The sequence below is a fragment of the Piliocolobus tephrosceles genome, chromosome 15 (genome assembly GCF_002776525.5).
Source record: "Piliocolobus tephrosceles isolate RC106 chromosome 15, ASM277652v3, whole genome shotgun sequence".
NCBI lineage: Eukaryota > Metazoa > Chordata > Mammalia > Primates > Cercopithecidae > Piliocolobus > Piliocolobus tephrosceles.
Window position 1 is genome coordinate 70,452,872 of NC_045448.1, and position 22,659 is coordinate 70,475,530.

General features: G+C 37.6%; 1 protein-coding gene across 1 annotated transcript in view; it reads left to right on the plus strand.

Moving 5' to 3' along the window:
• GMCL1 (germ cell-less 1, spermatogenesis associated) overlaps positions 1-22,659 on the plus strand; it is a 52,606-nt gene that overhangs the window by 1,130 nt on the left and 28,817 nt on the right. The window contains exons 2-8 of the mRNA XM_023224009.2: positions 7,238-7,361; positions 9,413-9,509; positions 10,607-10,704; positions 12,830-12,942; positions 13,827-13,892; positions 17,270-17,354; positions 19,394-19,484. Coding sequence (XP_023079777.2) covers positions 7,238-7,361; positions 9,413-9,509; positions 10,607-10,704; positions 12,830-12,942; positions 13,827-13,892; positions 17,270-17,354; positions 19,394-19,484 — 674 coding nt within the window. The remainder of the gene's footprint in view (positions 1-7,237; positions 7,362-9,412; positions 9,510-10,606; positions 10,705-12,829; positions 12,943-13,826; positions 13,893-17,269; positions 17,355-19,393; positions 19,485-22,659) is intronic.

Consider the following 22,659-nt stretch of genomic DNA (forward strand, 5'->3'; position numbering starts at 1 on the left):
GCTGCTGCAGCTTGCTTAACTTTTTTTTTTTTTTTTTTTCGATGAGTTGAAAGATGGAATATTGACTTGTGACCTGGAATTGGAATGTAGTTTATAGGTAGAATATGTTCTTACACAAACAATTTGGTTTTTCTGCTTTTGTTTTTCAAGGTGATTTGATAGGGTCACAGATGAAATTTTTTTAATCATTTCCTTTTCTTTTTTTTATTTTTCAGACAGAGCCTTGCTCTGTCACCCAAGCGGGAGTGCAGTGGTGCGATCTCAACTCACTGCAACCTCCACTTCCTGGTTCAAGCGATTCTTGTACCTCAGCCTCCCGGGTAACTGGGACTACCGACACGCACCACCACGCCTGGCTAATGTTTTCTATTTTTAGTAGAGACAGGTTTCATCATGTTGGCCAAGCTTGTCTCAAACTCCCAACCTCAGGTGATCTGCTGGCCTCATCCTCCCAAAGTGCTGGAATTACAGGCGTGAGCCACTGCGCACCCGGCATAAAATTAAACTTCATGAGCAGATTCAAAAAGGTTTTGCTATACTAGTGTTACATATTGTAAAAAAGGAATCATAGATTAAAAACTTAATAGTTTGGTTTATAAAACCTTTTTTACCTTTTTTATGAATATTTTTATTTATTTACAAAAATGAACCCCTACTGTGAATACTATTCAGTAACTTTTTTTGTTGTTTATTTGATTTTTGGAGTTTTTTTCTAAAGAGACAGGGGTCTCACTATATGGCCCAGGCTGGTCTCAAACACCTGGGCTGAAGTGATCCTCCCACCTCAGCCTCCCAAAGCGCTCAGATTACAGGTGTGAGCCACCATGCCTGACCCTGTAACCTTTTTGAAGAGTCAGTGTAGCATAGTTTTTTTTGGAAAATGTTTTTTCTTTTTTGAGACAGGGTCTCACTCTGTCGCCCAGGCTGGAATGCAGTGGTGGGATCATGGCGCACTCTACCTCGACCTCACAGACTCAGGCAATTCTCCCACCTCAGCCTTCTGTGTAGCTGAGACCACAGGCATGCACCACCACCACACCCAGCTAATTTTTTTATTTGTAGAAACAAGGTCTCACTCTGTTGCCCACCCAGGCTGGTCTTGAACTCCTGGGTTCAAGTGATCCTCTTGCCTTACCTCCCAAAGTGTTGGGATTACAGGTGTGAGCCACCATTGCCAACCTGTAGCATAGTTTTAAGAGTTCAAATTCTGAGTTCTTGGCCAGGCGCAGTGGCTCATGCCTATAATCCCAGCACTTTGGGAGACTGAGGCAGACAGATCACCTGAGGTCAGGAGTTCAAAACCAGCCTGGCCAACATGGCAAAACTCTGTCTCTACTAAAAATATAAAAATTAACCAGGCGTGGTGGCGGGTGCCTGTAATCCCAGCTACTTGGTACGCTGAGGCAGAAGAATGGCTTGAACCTGGGAGGTGAGGTTGCAGTGAGCGAAGATGGCACAACTGCACTCCAGTCTGGGTGACAAAGTGAGACTCCATCTCAAAAAAAAAAAAATTCTGACTTCTTGTCTGTATTCTGCACTTAATAGCCTTATTTTCCTCATATGTAAATTGGAGATATAAATACCTGCCTTTTAGGCTTTGACAAATATGAGGACAAACAAATGCACAATGTCTAGCATGTAAGCATGCAGTAAATATGTCTCCTTGATGAATTGGCCCCTTTATCACAACAAAATGTTCATCCTTCTTTATCCCTAGTAATTTAGCCACTATCACATACATGTATTTATTTATTTATTTATTTATATTTAGTGGGTACAGGTGCAGGTTTCTTACATGCATATAACGAGTAGTAGTGAAGTCTGGGATTGTAGTGTATCCATCAGCCACTTTCTTTTGATAAATGTCTGAATATCTCATTTTCCCTCCTTTCACTTTTTACCTGTGCATATTTAAAATAGGTATAATGTAAACAGCATATAGTTGAGTCTTGCTTCTTTTATCCAACAGGACAATCTAACCTTTCAATTAGTAGTTAGACCACTTAAATTTAATGTAATTATTGAAATATACGTCACAGTGCATTTGAAGGAGAGAAATCACACAGCAATTTGAATACAGGAAATTTAATAGAAACATTATTAACAAGGCACAGAGAATTAACTACTGAGGACAAAATGCTAAGGTAAAGAGATCTCTAGAAAATACATGGAGTAGTCAGTACTTCTAAGGCTGAGGCAGAATAGCCACAGAAGGAACAAATTTGGAATAGGTGCTCCCAACCCTTTACCAAGCTAAGATTCAGATGATGTTGAAGGAGGTGTGGCTGTAGCCCACTGGATGGTGGAAAAGTTTGCTCAGGTGTGGTAGGCTGAGGCTGGCAAGCAGGACACTGCCTACTAGGATGCCAACAAAATTATTTGGAGGCCTTTTGGCCCAGAAGGCCAAAGATATTAACTATCTAGACCTTTACAGAAAAAGTGTACCAACTCCTAGACTACATAAGTAGACTGGAATGGAAAGTTTTTAAAGCAAACCTTTATCAGAAAATGCGTATCAGAGTCTAGTGTGTATATATTACTAGAAGATGCTTGGATTATTCAGCCCAGTACAGATGCAGGGTATAAGAAAACACTAAGATGGGCCAGGCATGGTGGCTCACGCCTGTAATCCCAGCACTTTGGGAAACCAAGGCAAGCAGATCACTTTAGGCCAGGAGTTTGAGACCAGCCTGACCAACACAGTGAAACCCCGCCTCTACCAAAAAATACAAAAATTAGTGAGCCATGGTGGTGCGCGCCTGTATTCCTAGCTACTTGGGAGGCTGAGGCAGGAGAATTACCTGAACTCAGAAGGCAGAGGTTGTAGTGAGCCAAGATTGCGCCACTGCGCTCCAGCCTGGGCAACAGAGTGAGACCCTGTCTCAAAAACTAAATAAATAAAAATTTAAAAGAGAAAGTATTAAGGTGTTGAATTTTGTGTGTTGGCCCTAGTATATAATTCCTGAGGTTGTCTGGTGTGCCCTCCCACATCAACAGACCACCTTATGAGAAGTTTTAGCTTTTAGGCCCAACTTCCACCTCATACCTTTGTCAACTGCATGTTTTGCTTTTACATTTACAAGACTGTTAAAACCCACACTGTTCTACAACCAGATCTTGAGTGTTTTGTCCATAGCTTGTCTCTAAAAAATTGAAACAACATTACATAGGTATAACTATGTAAATATTGTTTCTGAAGAGTTAAGTAGTGTGCTAGGATTATAAATCATTCTTGATGGGTCCAATGTCACAACCCCTTGTCTGTTCAAAGGGAGAAATTTTTCCAACCTCACAGTCATATGGAATCTGTTCTTATATTCCATCAAGTGCTTAAAGTCAGGCCCTGCTTTTGTTTGTATCTTATTTGGACAGTGCCTTTTTTTGTATTGCTTTTTTATTGTCCCAGAGTGTATAATGGCCTTTCCCCCACTCTTGACAAAGTAACAATATTCCTTCATCATGGCTTCAGGTTTTTCTGAAAAAACACAGAAAAGTCTTTTGAAACACACTTTCATGGAATCCTTCTCTAAAACCTAGACCTCTTCCATCCTCCTGTTCCAATCTGGATTTGTCTGCTCTTATGCTGGGACTTCTTTTCACCCCATCTCTAGGATTGAATCCACTATTTTGTGTAGCCTGCATTTCTTTCTCAGTCATTTTAGGAACTATTTAATACACCTCAAATATTTTTCTAAGAAAGAGTGCAAAAGGGGGTAATTTGTGCATATCTAAATATAAATTTAGTCTCTTTTACTTTATTCATCCTTTGTCTGAGTATGGAAATCTAAAATAACTTTCTTCATATCTTTGATGACACTGCTTCATTGTCTTCAGGCCTACAGTCTTAATGAAAAATTTGATCCTGGTGTAATTCTCTTTTCAGGTGACCATTTTTGCTCTCTGGAACTTGTGGAACTTTTTCTTTGGTATTTTAGGATTTAACTAGAATGTGCTTAAGTATGGGTCTTCTAGTGGCCTTGGTACTTGTTCCTTATACTCTGAAGACTCATATACTATCTTAGTTTTGGGAAATTTTTTTCCATTAATTTCTTCCATAATTTCCTTTCTCTTGTTGTCTTTATTTTCTCTTTCTGGGATGCCTCTTAACTGGATTTTGGATTTCTTGGATTATGCATCTGTCTCTTCTTTTTTCCTTTCTTTGTCTTTTTGCTTTATGTTCTGGGAAATTTCCTTTAACTTTTTCATTGCTATCATTAGGTTGTTTGGCCCTAACTATGAGGTATTTCTTTTGGACCAGGGGTGAAAATTACTAAAACATGAAATGTGCTGTGATCCATGAAAGCTTGGGAACCTCTGCTCTACAAAGCATGCCCCACCTATAACCAGCTTAGTAGTCTTCTTACTCAAAGAAGAGGTACATTGGAAATAGATCTATTTACTCAATTAAAACACCATACACCAGTTACTCATTCTTCAATGTAAGTGGACAAGCAAGGAAGGATCACCCAACATGAGGAAGAAAAACCAAAGAATGGTTTGTTTGTTTTTTTAAATTTCAGTAATCATGTCTTTAGTCTCTAAAAGCTCTTTCTTGTTCTGAGTCATCCTTTATCATAGCATCCTATGGGATGAATATAATAATCTCAGATCTCTAGGTATACTGGTGAGAGGGTTTTTTGTTCCTCTCTTTTCCCTGAATTATATGTTTCCAGGGATGGAGGGAGCCTCTCTCTCTCTGTCTCTCTCTCTCTCTCTCTCTGTCTCTCTGTCTGTCATATGCTCTTACTCTTCCTCATGTTGGGTGATCCTTCCTTGCTTGTCCACTTACATTGAAGAATGAGTAACTGGTGTATGGCGTTTTAATTGAGTAAATAGATCTATTTCCAATGTACCTCTTCTTTGAGTAAGAAGACTACTAAGCTGGTTATAGGTGGGGCATGCTTTGTAGAGCAGAGGTTCCCAAGCTTTCATGGATCACAGCACATTTCATGTTTTAGTAATTTTCACCCCTGGTCCAAAAGAAATACCTCATAGTTAGGGCCAAACAACCTAATGATAGCAGATTGCATGGTATCTGAAAGATGTTACTGTGTTTCCTTCAAATTTAAAATATTCCACATGCCTCTCTGAGTTGGCTGTGGTGCTCTAAGTTCAGATGGTATCCTGAACTGGTGAATTTCACACACAGTTTGGGAACCATGACTCAGGGTGAATGGATTGGGAGTGAACAGGCCACAGATTCTTTAAATTTCAGAATGAGGATTGCTTTGTCTGGGCACCAGCAGCTACCCTACAGCCTTAGATCTTCCATTAGCTTTGTGCAGTTTCTAGAAAAGCCTTGGAATATTTTTGCCTCAGTATCTGTACTCTCCTTATCTGTAATCTGTGTTCATAGAGTGGAGAAGGCACTAATTTCCCCATTTTCTGCCCCTCTTCTTTCTTCTGCCTTCGTTTCCCTGAGACCTCATCCTACTTTTCTCCCAAGGGTTCTAACGGGCAGATAAGCTTAGCCTCCATCCTAGCCCTCCATAATGTATGTTTTGGCTATGGCTTTCACTGTTCTTTTTCATTTGAATTTATTTTCTAACTTTCAGATCTGTGTAAATCTCTCATCAAGTGATGAGTCTACCCTTTACCTTTTCCTGGTGTGGACTTATTCCTTTTTGTACTCTTAATCTTTAATGTAATTTGGGGAGAGATGACAAGCCAACATGTGTACATTCTGCTATCAGGAACTGGAAACTACACTGTCTCTTGATTTCTCATCATAATCAATGAAGTGGGTACTATTAATGTCCTCTTTTTACAGCTGTGATAACTGAACAGGGGGGCAGCTGGGACTCAAACCCAAGTCTGTTACCACTAAGGCATGTGCTGTTTTTATTGTTGGCTAGGAATAGGTGTTAAGTACACAGGTGTTAAATTCACCAGTTCAGGATGTCATCTGAAACAATTAGTTCATTTTTAAAAAGAGATTGAGGGCCGGACGCGGTGGCTCAAGCCTGTAATCCCAGCACTTTGGGAGGCTGAGACGGGCGGATCACGGGGTCAGGAGATGGAGTCTATTCTGGCTAACACGGTGAAACCCCGTCTCTACTAAAAAATACAAAAAAAACTAGCCGGGCGAGGTGGCGGGCGCCTGTAGTCCCAGCTACTCGGGAGGCTGAGGCAGGAGAATGGCGTGAACCCGGGAGGCGGAGCTTGCAGTGAGCAGTGAACCGAGATCGCGCCACTGCACCCCAACCTAGGCGACAGAGCGAGACTGCGTCTCAAAAAAAAAAAAAAAAAAAAAAAGAGGTTGAAAGTTTTATGTGCTAGGAAAGCTGTCAGAATTGGTCAGGAATTTGAGATATTGATCAGCCTCTGCCTAGGGCCTTTTCTTGGTTACTGGACCATTTTGAGCAATTATTTTCAAACTTTATTTTTTTAGTCAAGTTCTTCCTTTAAATTAAATCTGTGCAGAAATCCAATATGTTTACAGATATAATAGGTGATGCTGCTTTGGTTGAAGTTAGATGGGATACTCACAGTTCACTCCTCAGCTCTCCTTGGTGGCCCCTAAGACTTCTCCTTTGAGCAGTTTTAAAAAACCTTTCATCTAAAATAAATAAATAAATAACTTCAAAAAACAAATAAGAAAAGAAAACCTTTGATCTAAGGTTGCAAACCATTTGTCCAGCGGGAAGAAAACATTTTAAGTAGTTTAAGAATAGGTTGGTACCAAAGTAAGATTAAATGTAAATCATTTTAAAATTAAAAATTTTTTAATTTAAAAATCATTTAAAATTAAAAATTTTTTAATTTAAAAATCATTTAAAATTTAAAATTACTTGGGTAAGTGAAATGTTTACTCTTGTTCTCCATTTCCTAGTTGCAGATTACTGCACTATTTGAGTTCCTTCATAGTGCTGGTTTTTAAATAAGGAAATAAGCAAAAAAATCAACATGCTAACTTCTTAATCTATTGAATAGGTAATTAAATTAGTCCAAAATTGCTAAAATGTGTGTAGTGAAAAGTCTGCCTCCCATGCCGCCCCCATTTCTCCACTATCTCTCTCATGCATAGAGGACCCCAGAGATAACCACTATTGTTAGTTTCTTATGTACTCTTCTAGACACAAGAAAATTTGAATATATACTCTCCCCCATCCTTTTACACAAATATTATTTTGACTCTATTTAATAGAAATTGAATAAAAGGAGTATTTAGAAATATATGCAAAATCAGTAAAACATTCAATTTATATAAATATGTGACTTTCATTTCTTTTAACAGGAAAAAATTAAAGAGTACATCTAAATATATTTATCAAACATTATTTTTGAATGGTGAAAACAGTGACATTAAGATTTGTGCTCTAGGAGAAGAATGGAGCTTACACAAAATATATTTATGTCAAGTAAGTATTTTTTCTATTTGAGTAACAGGGTAATCACTTAAACTCTTAAGTCATGTTCTTTCTCATTGCACTTCACAGTAATCTTTTGCATTAACATCATAGTGGTTAAATCCTCTCATTTGGTAAAAAGTCTGTAAGAAAAATGGTAAGCATTGTTAGTGAAAACTAAGTTTGGTCTAGAAAGAGATTTTGATATTTCAGTATCATACGAGCCTAATACTACGTATTTGTCATTACTTCATAAAGTGCTTTTTTCGGTGCCTTCTGTTGATAAAAGGGGAAAAGTTGGGGAAAAAATATTTAACATTAAAGTTAAGATTGTAATGTGTTTATTTTGCTTATGGTTATTTAAATTGGATAAACTCACCTGAAATGTTGCTTTGTAGTTCACATTGAGTGTGAGTGGAAAGTTCTCTCCTGGAAAATCCAGGTAAAGACAACACCAAAAAGTATATAGACTAAGTCGATTTCTGTACTGAAAATATTACTACTTGCCACCCCATTTTAAAGATTCAGAACTTTCATAGCCGGCGTGGTGATGGGCACCTGTAATCCCAGCTACTTAGGAGGCTGAGACAGGAGAATTGCTTCAACCTGGGAGATGGAGGTTGCAGTGAGCTGAGATCGTGCCACTGCACTCCAGCCTGGGTAACAGAGCGAGACTCTGTCTAAAAAAAAAAAAAAAATCAGAGTTTTCAAAATAGAATACAATGTTGCTCTAAGGGCCCAAATATTTTATTCATTTTCTTTTATCAAATCTATAAGCCAGATATTGGTCTAGGCACTCGGAATAAAACAACAGTTTTTATCCTTTGGAACTTATATTTTTCCTCTTTACCATTTGAGAATAATTACTGGTAAGACAGTATAGTATAAACTTTTTCAGTAAAAGTATTTGGAAAGGAATTGCCTTCTCTAACATTTTAATCATGTTTTAAAATGTGTTTTTGAGACTGGGCGCAGTGGCTCATGCCTGTAATCCCAGCACTTTGGGAGGCGGAGGTGGGCAGCAAGGTCAGGAGATCGAGACCATCCTGGCTAACACGGTGAAACCCCAGGCGCCTGTAGTCCCAGCTACTCGGGAGGCTGAGGCAGGAGAATGGCGTGAACCTGGGAGGCGGAGCTTGCAGTGAGCCGAGATCGCACCACTGCACTCCAACCTGGGTGACAGAGCGAGACTCCGTCTCAAAAAAAAAAAAAAAAAAAAAAATGTGTTTTTGAAACAAATTTATTTTGGCTTGAAGTATGTTGCCCAGACACTATATCAGAATATTGCTTTTTAACTTCAGCATATGATTCATATTATTTCTTTTTAATATCTGAAAGCAGTTTTGTGAACTTAAGGTTGAGAATACCTCTGTTAAAAGTTTACCTCTCATGGAAGCTGTATTGATTATAGTTCAAGCCACATGCTAAAATATAAGCCCCCTGAGGACAGAAACAATATTGATTTTGTTTATTGCTATATTCATAGTGCCTTCTACATACTAAGTACTCAGTAACATTTTAAAATAAATTAGTTAATATTTGATCAATTTCAAAGTAATTCTAATTATGAGGAGTGCTATCTGGCAGATAACTAAAGACTTCATTCTATACCTTTCCAAGAATTCAGGTCCATTCTGGAAATTTCTCATTAGATTAAACTAAATTTTGGATTTTCCCTAATGTCTTTGGGGATCATCCTGTTTGTGCTGACTTGGGACTGGTTTAGTACTTTATAGCCACTCAGGTGTACAGTAAGGATTCAACAGTTTGAGTAAAAAGCTAACCAGGTTCAAATAGAAATACAGGAATTCAATTTAGATAGTAATATAGGAATTTTAGTTTTTAGTACTAAACTGAAAGTATATTTTGATACACCTAGTAGTGTCCTTATCTTAATTTCTTTTCTCCTGTAGACATATTTGGCAGTTCTTTTTCTGTTGAAGTAATAGAATGGATGAGTTTAGTTAATGGATAGAATAGTTGCTTAGAATTAGAAATGGGAAAATAATTTGGAAGACACAGAAAGTACTTGATAATCGTTGACTTTTTTTTTTTTTTTTAAGTCTGGCTACTTTTCTAGTATGTTCAGTGGTTCTTGGAAAGAATCCAGCATGAATATTATTGAACTGGAGATTCCTGACCAGAACATTGATGTAGAAGGTAACTACCATAATAATTAACTATTATGCAAGAATCATAAAAACATAATCTTATTCTTTTGGTAGAAAATAAATAATTCCTTCTAGCCTTGTAGTCTAGAAAACTCCTTTTATCACCTCAAGGTGATAATTTTATGTTGATTTACACCATAGTTTATCAGTTCTGTCCATCCTATCACTGATCTGTTTTGTCATGTGGGCCTTATCAGTCTGTTTACTTATCTTTGTAAATATGCCCACCTGGGATATGGAAGACATAGGATGAAGGAAGGAAAAGTATGACCATTTTTTTAAATTATGTAGAAAATCTGATAAATAATACTTATTGATTATTCCCTATTTTCTGGGAACAATAAAGGCATAAATCATGTAATATTGTTTTAGAGCTAAAAGAATCCTTAGTTGAGGAAGCTGAGGCCCAAAGGAGTTAAGGGACTTACTTTGGATCTCAGAGCAGTTTAGTGAGCCTATGTCAGACTACAGCTCTCATTCCCATTCCAGTGCTCTTGCTGCTCCCCTCATTGGTGGTCCACATGGAAGTACCTGGTGCTCAATACAAAGGCAAAGAAATAGTTAAGAATATTTACAAAGCAAACCATGTGGGACATTCATAACAGTGGCGGTGAAGGAAGGATGGACAGGCATAGATCACTGTGGGGGCTGGGCATGAGTGTGGCATGGACAGGACTCAGGAACTGTACCACATTTCTCAGTGGTGAAGTGCTGAAAGCAGCAGGGTTAAGATTATCTTTGAGTCTGCGTATTTGTACTTAACGATTGGTCTACTCAGGAGTATCTTATAAAACTTCTTCCAAGGCATCTTGGTTGTGACCACTGATGTCAAGATTATATGTTAGAAGAATGCAGCTAGATTTGGTAGAATAAGCAGAAATTTATAACCTTGTTATTAAATTAACAGTGTCAACCAGTAACCATTACTAGCGTTTTTAATTAAAAAGATACTTCTGTTATCCTTTTATGTACATGCCACATTTAGACAAATGTCTTTGTGTGTGAAGACAGTCATCATTGTTATTTGTATAATACTTGTAATAGATATAAATATTATTTCATCTTACATGTGTACCTTGCTTTCAGCACTGCAGGTTGCATTTGGTTCACTGTATCGAGATGATGTCTTGATAAAGCCCAGTCGAGTTGTTGCCATTTTGGCAGCAGCTTGTTTGCTGCAGTTGGTAAGTATGCAGGTGATTCAAAGAAAGGTTCAGAATAGTAATCTTTTTCTCAAAGTGTGTACTCCAAAAACAAAAATAAAGCTTAGCTTTTTAGAGTTTTTAAATAAAAATGAAATGTATAAATATGCCATTTGTTATAAATCATTTAAAATGCCTAACCAAAAGCAATTTATTACAACTGAGGGAGTCTTGATGTCTGCATAAAATGAATGCAGGCCATTTCTGTGTAGATATCTTAGTATGACTATAATGTGGAAAAAACTTACTTGTCTAAGGTCATTTACAGATTTCTATTCATTAATGACTTGACTATTAAGCAGATGGCTTATGATTACCAATCAATTTCATTCATGGATTCAAATAAACATGCATTCCTACTATTTAAATTTCTCTTAGTTTTGAAAGAATTGTGTATAAATCACATATATGTATTTTAATCTACCGGCAGAATGACAGATTTGTTCATTTAATAGAAGTGTATTGAGCACTGTGTCAAACTAGACACAGAAATCCAAAGGTAACTTAGGATGTAATCCTTACCTTCAAAAAGTTCACAATATAGTATGTATGTGGGGAGAGCGGTGGGAGGGTTGATATACAAACCCCGAGGTAAAGTAAGAGCTGTTCAATATTATAGATATGATAATAAACATACTGTAGCATTTAGTGAATGCATAAAGAAGGAAGTAGTCAGTTCATCCTGGTGGTGTCACAGAGGAAAGTTACGTTTCCACATTGAGTCTTGAAAGTTGAAAGTGTGTTTGTATTGCAAAGTAGGAAGAGGGGAAGGAAGAGCATTTCAGACAGAACAGAGTAAACTAAGACCTAGCAATGTGAAATAGTGGAGGATTCAAGACTCTAACAGAAACATGGCTCCTGCGTAAACATAAGAAGGATTGGAGAAGAGGGGGGCAGAAGCCAGATCATGAAAATACCATTACACATTGCTAAGTTTAGTGTACACAGCACCTTTGGAATATTTTAATCAGAGGAAAGACGAAGTTATGTTTTAGAAAGAATACTTCAGTAACAATGTGAAAGATGAATTGAAGGAAAGATGAATACAGCATTAGAGACAAAAACCTATTGCAGTCGTCCAAGGGAGGAAAGTAGGGTAGTAGCAATAAGCTTGAAGAGGAAAAAGTAGATAGCAGAGAGATTCAGGGATAATCTGCTGGACTTGGTGACAGACTAAGTGTTAAGAGGAAAGGGGAAGAGTCTAGAATGATTTCCAGGTAAGTTGAAAATCCTAATGGAGTCAATGTTTTATTTTAATCTTAAAAAATTGTTTACTTTTGTGTAGTATTTTTGTACTGATTCATTTGAAATATTAGTTAATAGCTTGCTAAATATCCTTGGTTGAGATCATTTGATTTTCAAAATGTTTTGATCCTTTCAATACTTATTTCCAATAAGTATACTTTATTTTCTAACTCTGGTCCTTTTGATTTTGTTCTAAATTTACTTTCTGTATTACTTTTATGATTTACTAACTCTTTAACTTAATATACCTGCATGATGAATATATTTCAGAAATTTGAACGAAAAGTAGTATTCTTTCCATATATTAAAGTTAGTTCACTTAAAACCTATATAAACATTTTAGGTTAAAACTTTAATGTTCATAATTTAAAATAACAATATACTTGTTTTAGGTGTGTCTCTTAGATATTGTAGTTATTTTAAACTTAATAATCACTTTCTGCTAATGCATACTATTTGTTTAGGCCCATGACATGGTTAACTGACTATGTAGACTTCTTAATTTAAAAAGAAATGGCAAAACAGACAAAATGCTGCTAAAGAAATTTGCAAAGGTCTCAGAGAGGGAAGAATAGAAAAGAAAAAGAATAGCAGTATTCATCTCTACCTGACTGCTCCCCCCACCTTCCATTTTCAAATTCCAAGTATTTAGTTGAATACTTGCTGAATTTTTTTCAGTATTTTTATTGGACTTGTTAAAAAAAAAAAAAAAAAAAAAACTTAGGTTTGCTGCACTTAATGAGTTTTCTTTCTTTTCTTTCTTCTTTCTTTTTTTTTTTCCTTTTTAATATGTAAAAGCACATATCAGAGCTAATTTTTCCCACGTGAAATGGGCCTTTCCAGTGCTTATTTATATTTACAGGACGGTTTAATACAGCAGTGTGGTGAGACAATGAAGGAAACAATTAATGTGAAAACTGTATGTGGCTATTACACATCAGCAGGGACCTATGGATTAGATTCTGTAAAGAAAAAGTGAGTTACCTTTCTCATTTTTCTTCCTATCCCACTTTAGGAATTTGGTTGCTTTAGTTTCTTAAGAGAATGTATAGCTATAAAAAAGAAAGAATTAAGGAAAATTAGGATAGGGGAATGGAATTTTGTTAAAAAGCCCATTTTAACTTTTGGACTAGTTAGTAAATTCCTCAAAAGTGTTGTCTTTGTCAGTGACCATAGATGGGTTATGTATATGCTTATAAAAACCATGGTCACTCTTGGTCAGGTGTGGTAGCTAACACCTGTAATCCCAGTGATTTGGGAGGCCAAGGCAGAAGGATCACTTGAGCCCAGGAGATCATGACCAGCCTGAGCAACACAGGGAGACCCCATCTCTACAAAAAATTTAAAAAATTAGCCAGGCATGGTGGCATGCACCTGTGGTCCCAGCCATTCTGGAGGCTGAGGTCAGAGGATTCTTTGAGCCCAGGAGGTTCAAGACTGCAGTGAGCTGTGATCATGCCACTGCACTTTATAGTACATTTTCTATTAAAATTGTTTAAGAAGTAGGCCTGATAGACATTATATCATTGCAATGACTGACAGTCCTTCTAACTCTTGAAAATTGCAGTACCTGTTTTGAGATTTTAAAGGTTATAGTAGTATGCAGACCCCTTAATAAACTATTTAACACAAACTCAAAATGAAGTTTTAAAACTAGAAATGCTTTCATTAATAAAAAGGAAATATTCTCTTAATAATATCTACTGACAAAAATAATACTAAATTTCCTATTGTTAAGTTAAAAGTCTTGAGCATGTTCTGGCAAGATTAATATTCTGATTTTATTTTAACTGTAAGTACTACTTAATAAATTGTAAATACATGGTATATAATGTAATAATTATATATTTTAATTTCAGGTGCCTTGAATGGCTTCTAAACAATTTGATGACTCACCAGAATGTTGAACTTTTTAAAGAACTCAGGTATCTGAATTTCAAGTAACTTTATAATTAGTCATCCTAAAATATTGTTTATCATTTGTTAAAGTACGTAACATTTTTGTAGAACACAAAAATATGAAAAAGCAAACAATTTAATGAAAGGGCTTGACTACATCCATAAGCTGAAGAAATGCTACACAAACTTATTTCTTTGTTGTGAATAATATAATGGATATTATGTCTACTGTTTTAACCAATTTTAATAGAAAAATGCATTACTGTTATAAGACTATAGAAAAGATTCAGGTTTTGCCAGACTCTTAGAGAATTTAAAAGGTATATTTTAGAAATCATCTTTATTATTGAGAAATAAGTTTGAAGAAACTGTTTTGGCCTTTTCTTTTTTTTTAACCTTCAAAAACTTTTCATGTTGATCGGTTTTCTCACTAGAATGAATTCTCTGATGTGGAGTAACAAATGTGTGTCTCCTATAAATGTACATTTTTCCGTCTCTGATTATTTCACTCCTTGAATTCAAATCTGTAATCCCAGCTACTCTGGAGGCTGAGGCAGGAGGATTGCTTGAGCCATGGAGGTCAAGGTTACAGTGAGCTGTGATTGCGACACTGCACTCCAGCCTCAGTGAGAGTGAGACCCCAGTGAGACCAAGTTACCATAGTTCTTCACTGTCACCTCCTGGTACAAGGTCTTCTGAACCAGGTCAAGGTATTCCCACTCCTGATGAGAGAAGTCTATGGCCATGTTCCTGAATGTTACAAATTCGCAGGCCATGGTTTTAGACAAGCAAAAGCCAATCAGTCCTCAGGGTTTCTCTACCAGAAAAGCAGATTTAGGAAAACCTAGACCTGTAATCCCAGCACTTTGGGAGGCCAAGTTGGGAGGATTGCTTGAATCTAGGAGTTCGAGATCATCCTGGGCAACATAGTGACGTCCCCTCTCTTTGAGAAAATATCAGTCTTCCTTTAAAAAAAACTGTTAGCACCACACAGGGTCCCATGCAGGCTTCAGGCTGGGGCTGCAGAGGCTCCCACAGTCAACTGCGCTGCCTTCATCCTCAAGCGGGACCCGGTCGCACACAGCACAGCGCAGAGCCAGAGGTCCTGGAGATGGAGCCAGGGGGCCAAGGTTTCTTTGTCACCTGTGGACCATGTAGTCCAAGCTGGAATAATAGGACCGCAGTCACCCATGAGAAATGGATTCCAGGGTTCTAAAAACCTACAAGAAATACGGCTGTGACAATGAGGAATGCCCACCACCCAAGCTGCATAGCAGTCTTTCTTTTTTAAAGAGATGGGGGCCTTGCTATGTTGCCCAGGCTAGACTCAAACTCCTGGGCTCAAGCAGTCCTCCCACCTCAGCCTCCAAGTAGCAGGGATTATAGGCACATACCATTGCACCCAGCTTAGTTTGGCTTTTTGGATTAAGTACGCATATTATCCATTTATTCCTGCAGCAAGTACTTTCTAACTGTTCATTATGTATAAAGATATTCTGTTAGTGGCTGTGAAGGATGCGGAGATGATTTTGTCATGGTCTCTTGCTGTCAGGGAACTTATTTGTAGTAATGGGACTAAGGTATTTGTGATGGGTCTGAGAAAATCTGGCTAGCAGTGAACTTTTGAAGGCTGGTTGGCATTACAGTCATTTTCTGGCTTGCATTTCCTTGACAGCAGTGCTTCGGAGACAGGGATACAAATGTGCCCGGGAGTAAGTGACTTTCTGATGGAAATGTACAAAACTAAAGTCAAACATTGCATAGCTTGCCGGGATGTGAATTTTACTGATTGTACTGATTTGTTGTTGTTGTTGTTGTTGAGGTGGGGGACAGGTAAACATTTTTATGTTTAAATACATTATGGAATAGAGGGAATTCAAGTTTCCTTGAACTGTCAAGATACCATTTATAGAAATGTTATTTTTATGGTTAGACCACCACCTAGATTATTGAGTTTTTTCCTTTCTTTTGCCTTTACGAGGTAATTTGGTAGAGAAGTGTGAGAGACATTCATCACCTGGTGATATTGAGGCATAAATAAATCACCGTAGAATGTTTGATTTGAAAATCATTAGAAATACTTTAATACAGTCAACCCTCCATATCTGTGGATCCTCCGTTTGTGGATTCAACCAACTGCTGATTGAAAAGATTTGGGGGAAAAACTTTAAAAAATGATAACAAAAAACCCAATATTGTATGACAACTATTGCATAACATTTACATTGTATTAAGTACTATAAGAACACCTAGAAATGATTTAAAGTATACGAGAGGATGTGCATAGGTTACATGCAAATACTGTGCCATTTTATATAAGGGCCTTGAGCATAGAGGATTTTGGTATTTGTAGGGGGTTCTGAAACCAACCCCCCACAGATACAAGGGGACAACTCTAATTTCTCGTTGAGCTTTTTGAAAAAGGAGCAGGATCCTCTTAAAAACCCACATGCTCTCTTGGCTTTTTGTGGCTCAAAGGAAAGAAAGAACAAAGGAAAAGCAAAACAAAATAACTGATGATGTCATTTTTACTCTAAATAGCACATGTTTCTTGATCTTATGCTCTTGAATAGTACTAAAACCATAGTTTATGACTAAGCAATTCTCTTAAGCCTAGAGGTTAAAGATTACTTTGACGATATAGCTATTCTAGTGTCTTTTTTTTTTTTGGAGACAGTGTCTTGCTCTGTTGCCCAGGCTGGAGTACAGTGGTAGTCTCGGCTCACTGCAACCTCCACCTCTTGGGCTCAAGTGATCCTTCTACCCCTTCAACCTCACAAGTAGCTGGGACTACAGGTGCACACCAACATGATTGGCTAATTTTTTTTGTTTGTTTGTTTTTATTTTTTTGTCCACAAGGTCTCACCATGTTGTCCAGGTGGTCTCAAACATCTGGCTTCAAATGATTCTCCTGCCTCCCAAAGTGCTGGGATTACAGATGTGAGCCACTATGCCTGGCCTTTTTTTTTTTTTTTTTTTTTTTTTTTTATTATAATTTAAGTTCTAGGGTACATGTGCATAACGTGCAACCTGGCCTTTTTTTAAAGAACAAAACAAAACATAGAAGTGGAGTGGGGGAAGGCAAAAGAGGATGGCTGTCATTTTATCAGAGCATACTGAAAGTTATCTTATTGGAACGTTGCTTTAACTTGATTAATCAGCAGATCAGAGCTCTTTGTTTCCCTATCAGTGTGAAAAGGACCTTTCACAGCACACTATCTGAATTAAAAGTATCCTTGTATCCAGATAGATTGTTTTCTAAGATTCTTTGTCTTGGGCAGAAGGACTGCTTTCATTTTTAATTCCACGTATTTTTTAAAAGAAAGACAAAGCTTTTAGTTCCACCAGGATCCTTTAGCCTGTGCCTAAAGATAAGCTCACTCCCTCTGTTTATCCTTTTCAGTATAAATGTCATGAAACAGCTCATTGGTTCATCTAACTTATTTGTGATGCAAGTGGAGATGGATATATACACCACTCTAAAAAAGGTACTGACATAATATGATGTCATATTATGCAAGGATGTCACCTCAGCACTGTGTATAGTGGTGAAAAACTGTAGACAGTGTCCAGCAATAAAGGGATGGTTATAAATGTAGGAAAAGGAAATAGGCCAAAACATTAAAAAGTCTTTATATTTAGGGATTTGGTATCATTAGTGATTTTAACTTTATTTTTTGTACTTTTCTATTTTAGGAATACTTTTCTGTTTTTTCCCAGACTTCTCTTTAACAAAAAATATATTGTTGTTATTTGTTTATTTACATAATCAGAAATGTTTTATATCATTTTTAGGAACGTTTTCAAAGTTGAGCTTCAGTTAATGATGGCATTTTTAGACACACTTTTTCTAAGCAATGTTGAAATTTTTCTTTTAAAGGCCTGTTTGCATGTCTCGCATATGTTTTACTTCATCCTTTTGAAAAGTTTCAACATTTTAAAAATCTAATTTTATTTTCACAACTCTCTGAAGATACAGATCAGCCACTATTCTTTCATGTAGATAGTGAGACTCAGAGCAGGCTTGAGGCAGAGACTGGATCTTGGGAGTCCCAGTCCATTGCCCTCTTCCTACTGCATAATCCTGCCTTTACCCTTTTGTCCCCAAAACAGTATTGTGAGTATTTAACACAGTTGTGAAACTTCAGACTGAGACACTTTCTAGCTTATCTCATAGGGACTCTTTGTTTGTTTGTTTCTATGGTAGAAATGAAATTTTGTTACTATTTTTCTTCAAGGAACTTTACTATCTGGGCTATCTAGTCTTTTAAAAAATTGGTGCAGAGGTCAGGCACAGTGACTCACGCCTGTAATCCCAGCAATTTGGGAGGCCCAGGCTGGCGGATCGCTTACGGTGTGGAGTTCAAGATCAGCTTGGGTAACATGGCAAAAACCCCTGTCTACAAAAAATACGAAAGCTTAGCTGGGTGTGGTGTTTGTGCCTGTAGTCCCAGCTACTCAGGAGGCTGAGGTGGGAGGCTCACCTGAACCTAGGAGGTGCAGCCTGCAGTGAGTTGTCACAGTGGCATTCATTTCTGTTGTTATAACTGCTTTTTGCCGGTAATGATAAGTGCTAATACTTACAGGGTGTTTACATGCCGTACACCATTCTAAGTATTTATATATATTAAATATTTTAGTGTCCTATGAGGTAAACATATTATCATGCTCATTTTACAAATGAAGAGATTAAGGCCCAGAGATATTAGGTAATGTGCCCAGCTCTTAAGTGCCAGGTCCAGGATTTAAAAGTTTTTGCTCTTACCTGCTGTGCATATTATCTCGGCAGCAATAAGACAAAGAAGCTCCTTTTTCCTGTGTTAATTTCTTGCTTTTATAATTTCATATAGTATTTAGTGAAACTGAGTTGTTAGTCAGTAGAATAAGTTAGTATAAAATTACTAATGTAATATACATATATATATATTAGACCTTTACCTTTTTAATACAGTAATCTCCAGTGAGTTACCATAAAGACTTCTCAAGGATTGGCTTACTCCTTAGCACCCACATCCAATTTTTATCACTGGACTATTTTGTTTTTTTTCCTCGAGACAAGGTCTCGCTCTGTCACTTAGACTAGAACACAGTGGTGCAATCATGACTCACTGCAACCTTGACCTCCAGGGCTCAAAAGGTTCTCCCACCTCAGCCTCTTGAGTAGCTGGGACTCCAGATGCATGCCACCATGCCCTTTTTTTTTTTTTTTTTGTAGAGGTGAGGTTTCACCATGTTTCCCAGGCTGGTCTAAACCTCTCTCAAGCGATCTGCCCACCTTGGCCTCCCAAGTGCTGGGATTATAGGTGTGAGCCACAGCACCCAGCCATTTGACTATGAGAATGCCATGATAAATTGAGTGCTTATAAGCATGTCATCTAATAGTTGTACTTTCTTTTTTGCAATTGCTGGTAAAGTAGAAGTTAAATTTTTTAGCTATTATATTTTAAGGTGAAAGCAATCTGAAAATGTAAAATCATAAAATGATGAAATTTCATAATTGTGTTCTTATTTAATTTTTTTAACCCAGTGGATGTTCCTTCAACTTGTGCCTTCTTGGAATGGATCTTTAAAACAGCTTTTGACAGAGACAGATGTCTGGTTTTCTAAACAAAGGAAAGGTAGGCCTGAAATTTTTGAGAACTTGTCTTTTAAAAGGAAATTTATTAAAATCAGGCCCCATGAGAACAGAAAATAAATTAATTAATTAATCAAATGAAATCAGGCCCTAACTTGTTTATAGACTTAATTTTAGAGCTTAGAGAAAACCTTAGCAGTTATCTACTTCAGCCCCTCATTTACAGTGAGAAAATCAAGGCTAGATAAGAAAAATGCCTTATCTATCATTGTCTGAATTGTTACTCCTTGAACTGTCACCATACTCTTGATCCCCCAAAACTATTGTTTTTCCCATTATATCACCAACAGATCTTGTTGACTGCATTTGTCTTGACCACACTGAGTTTTCTCTAACAAACTATACCCTGTCAGGCAACCATTCTTAACATGGGGGCCATAGATAGGCTTTCATGTGTCACTGACACCCAAAAGTGGGTACAGAATTTGATATGTGTGTGTGCTGCACATACCTTTGTGGGATGAGAGCTTCCATACCTTCCATCAGATTCTCAGTAGAGACTGATCTAAAATTGGTTAAGATCAACTGCTATAAGGTCTTATCTGCGCAAAGAAGGGCATGCAATGTAAAAAATACATGTGTGTGTATATTAAAATGTATGTATATTATTTTTTACTTTGCTAAAACATATCTAGAAAAAGTATTTTTTACGGCTGTCAGGTGCAAAGAACTGGATAAATCATAATCCTTAGTTCATGATTTTCTTAGCTTGTGGCCACCTTTTTGGTTTATTTTTAATACGTTGAGCCTTTATGACCTAATCTTGGAGAATTAGAACATCAGTAACTTCAGTCTAACTCGTGTGCTTCTTTTCTATTGTGTCCCTCTGACTTTTCCTAACCACTATCTTGAACTTCATGTTTATTCTTTTGCTTTAAAAATATATATTATTGCACCAAGTATATATGTCTTAACATATATTACATAGTGGTGTGCTAATAAGCTGACTCTGAAAAAAACAATCCCTGATTAGTACCATTTTTTAATTCCCATGGTACGAATTTTCCCATCGTGGCTGATTGATTGCAAACTACCAACATGACATCGCTTTGTGAAAAAGGAGATGTACATAGTCAGCTCCTATGAGCCAGTGGCAACACGCCACTGGATAATGTATCATTTTATTTTAGTTGTTATGGAACTGTGTCACGTTGTGGCCTTAATTTTAATTTCCTTTATAACTAAAGAGATTGAACGACCCTTAATATGGTTATTAGCCACATGTTTCCTCTTCTGTGAGATATCTGTTTAGGTATGTTTCCTATTTTAATGTCACATTTGTCTTTTCTTATTGATTTGTAGGCTTTCTTTATATATTCCTGATAACTAATACTTTGTCATAAATGTGTTCTGCACTTCCAGTTTGTAGGTTATCTTTTTAATTTATTAAAGATGTCTTTTTGGTTGGTGCCGTGGCTCACACCTGTAATCCCAGCACTTTGGGAGGTCAAGGCAGGAGGCTCACTTGAGCCCAAGAGTTCAAGGACAGCCTGAGCAACATAAAGAATTTGCAGGGCAGCCAGGCACGAAGGCTCATGCCTGTACTCCCAGCACTTTGGGAGGCTGAGGTGGGTGGATCACAAGGTCAGGAGTTGGAGACCAGCCTGGCCAACATGGTGAAACCCCATCTCTACTAAAGATACAAAAATTAGCCGGGCTTGGTGGCAGGCGCCTGTAATCCCAGCTGTTAGGGAGCCTGAGGGAGGAGAATCGCTTCAAACCAGAAGGCAGAGGTTGCAGTGAGCCAAGATTGTGCCACCACACTTTAGCCTGGGCAGCGAGCAAAACTCTGTCTCAAAAAAAAAGAATTAGCAGGGCATGGTGGTGTACACTTGTCTGCATTCCCAGCTACTGGGGAGGCTGACATGGGGGGAGGATCACCTGAGCCTGGGGGGGTCGGGGCAGTGGTGAGCCATGGCCACACACCACTGCACTCCAGCCTGGACAGCAGAGTATGAGACCCTGTCTCAAAAAAAAAGGAAAAAAAAAATGTTTTTTGATGAATAGATGTTCTTAATTTTAAAATTTCATGCTCTTTATAGCTTAGTTAAATTCATTTTATAGAATTATTTTATGTAGTCAGATTTCCTACCTCAGAGCCGGATAAATTATTTTTCTATAAAACTCTTGAAATAAAAATGTGTGAAGAACCATATCAGTGAAATATAACTTGATTTCCTTGAAGAACAAAAATACTAAACTTGTATCTTAAATTATACTTTCGTGTTACATTATGGCAATTAAAGAGGGACTAGGGAAATTACAGAGGAGAAAAGTAGGGGAAAGCATTTAAATAAACAGAAGAGAGAGAAAAACTGAAAGAGGGCTGGGCGCGGTGGCTCAAGCCTGTAATCCCAGCACTTTGGGAGGCCGAGACGGGCGGATCACAAGGTCAGGAGATCGAGACCATCCTGGCTAACATGGTGAAACCCCGTCTCTACTAAAAAATACAAAAAACTAGCCGGGCGAGGTGGCAGGCACCTGTAGTCCCAGCTACTGGGGAGGCTGAGGCAGGAGAATGGCATAAACCCGGGAGGCGGAGCTTGCAGTGAGCTGAGATCATTCCACTGTACTCCAGCCTGGGCGACAGAGCGAGACTCCATCTCAAAAAAAAAAGAGAAAAAGAAAAACGGAAAGAGACAAGGATAGTGAAGAAGTTAAAAAGAGAGAGGGACTCAGTGGAAACAGCAGATGTTAGGCAAATGTTGATTGAACCTTATGATCATTTGTGCTTCAGATAGTTCCACCACAGCAATCAATCAAAAGAGAAATTGCCCTGTAGTCTTTAAGTGACAGAAACTGGAGAAGCAAGCTGTGGTCCACTTCTGGTTTCCCACTTGAGGCTCTCCCTCCCAGCCCCTGAGGTGTGAAAGTATACAGTTCAACATAACTTTTCAGGGAGACACTGATTGCACAAACCAAAATGTATGTCTAATGCTCTTGTTTTTCTGTGAAGATTTTATAGAGTCATTTTCAATAGTTTTAAAATTGTAAATAAGATGCATACTTAGGAAATAGGATAGAAAAAATCACTTGTGATCCCTCTCTTGTTATATTTTGGTGTATGTCTGTCTGTCTTTCTTTTTTTTTTTTTTTGAGACGGAGTCTTGCTCTGTCACCCAGGCTGGAAGTGCAGTGGTGCGATCTTGGCTCACTGC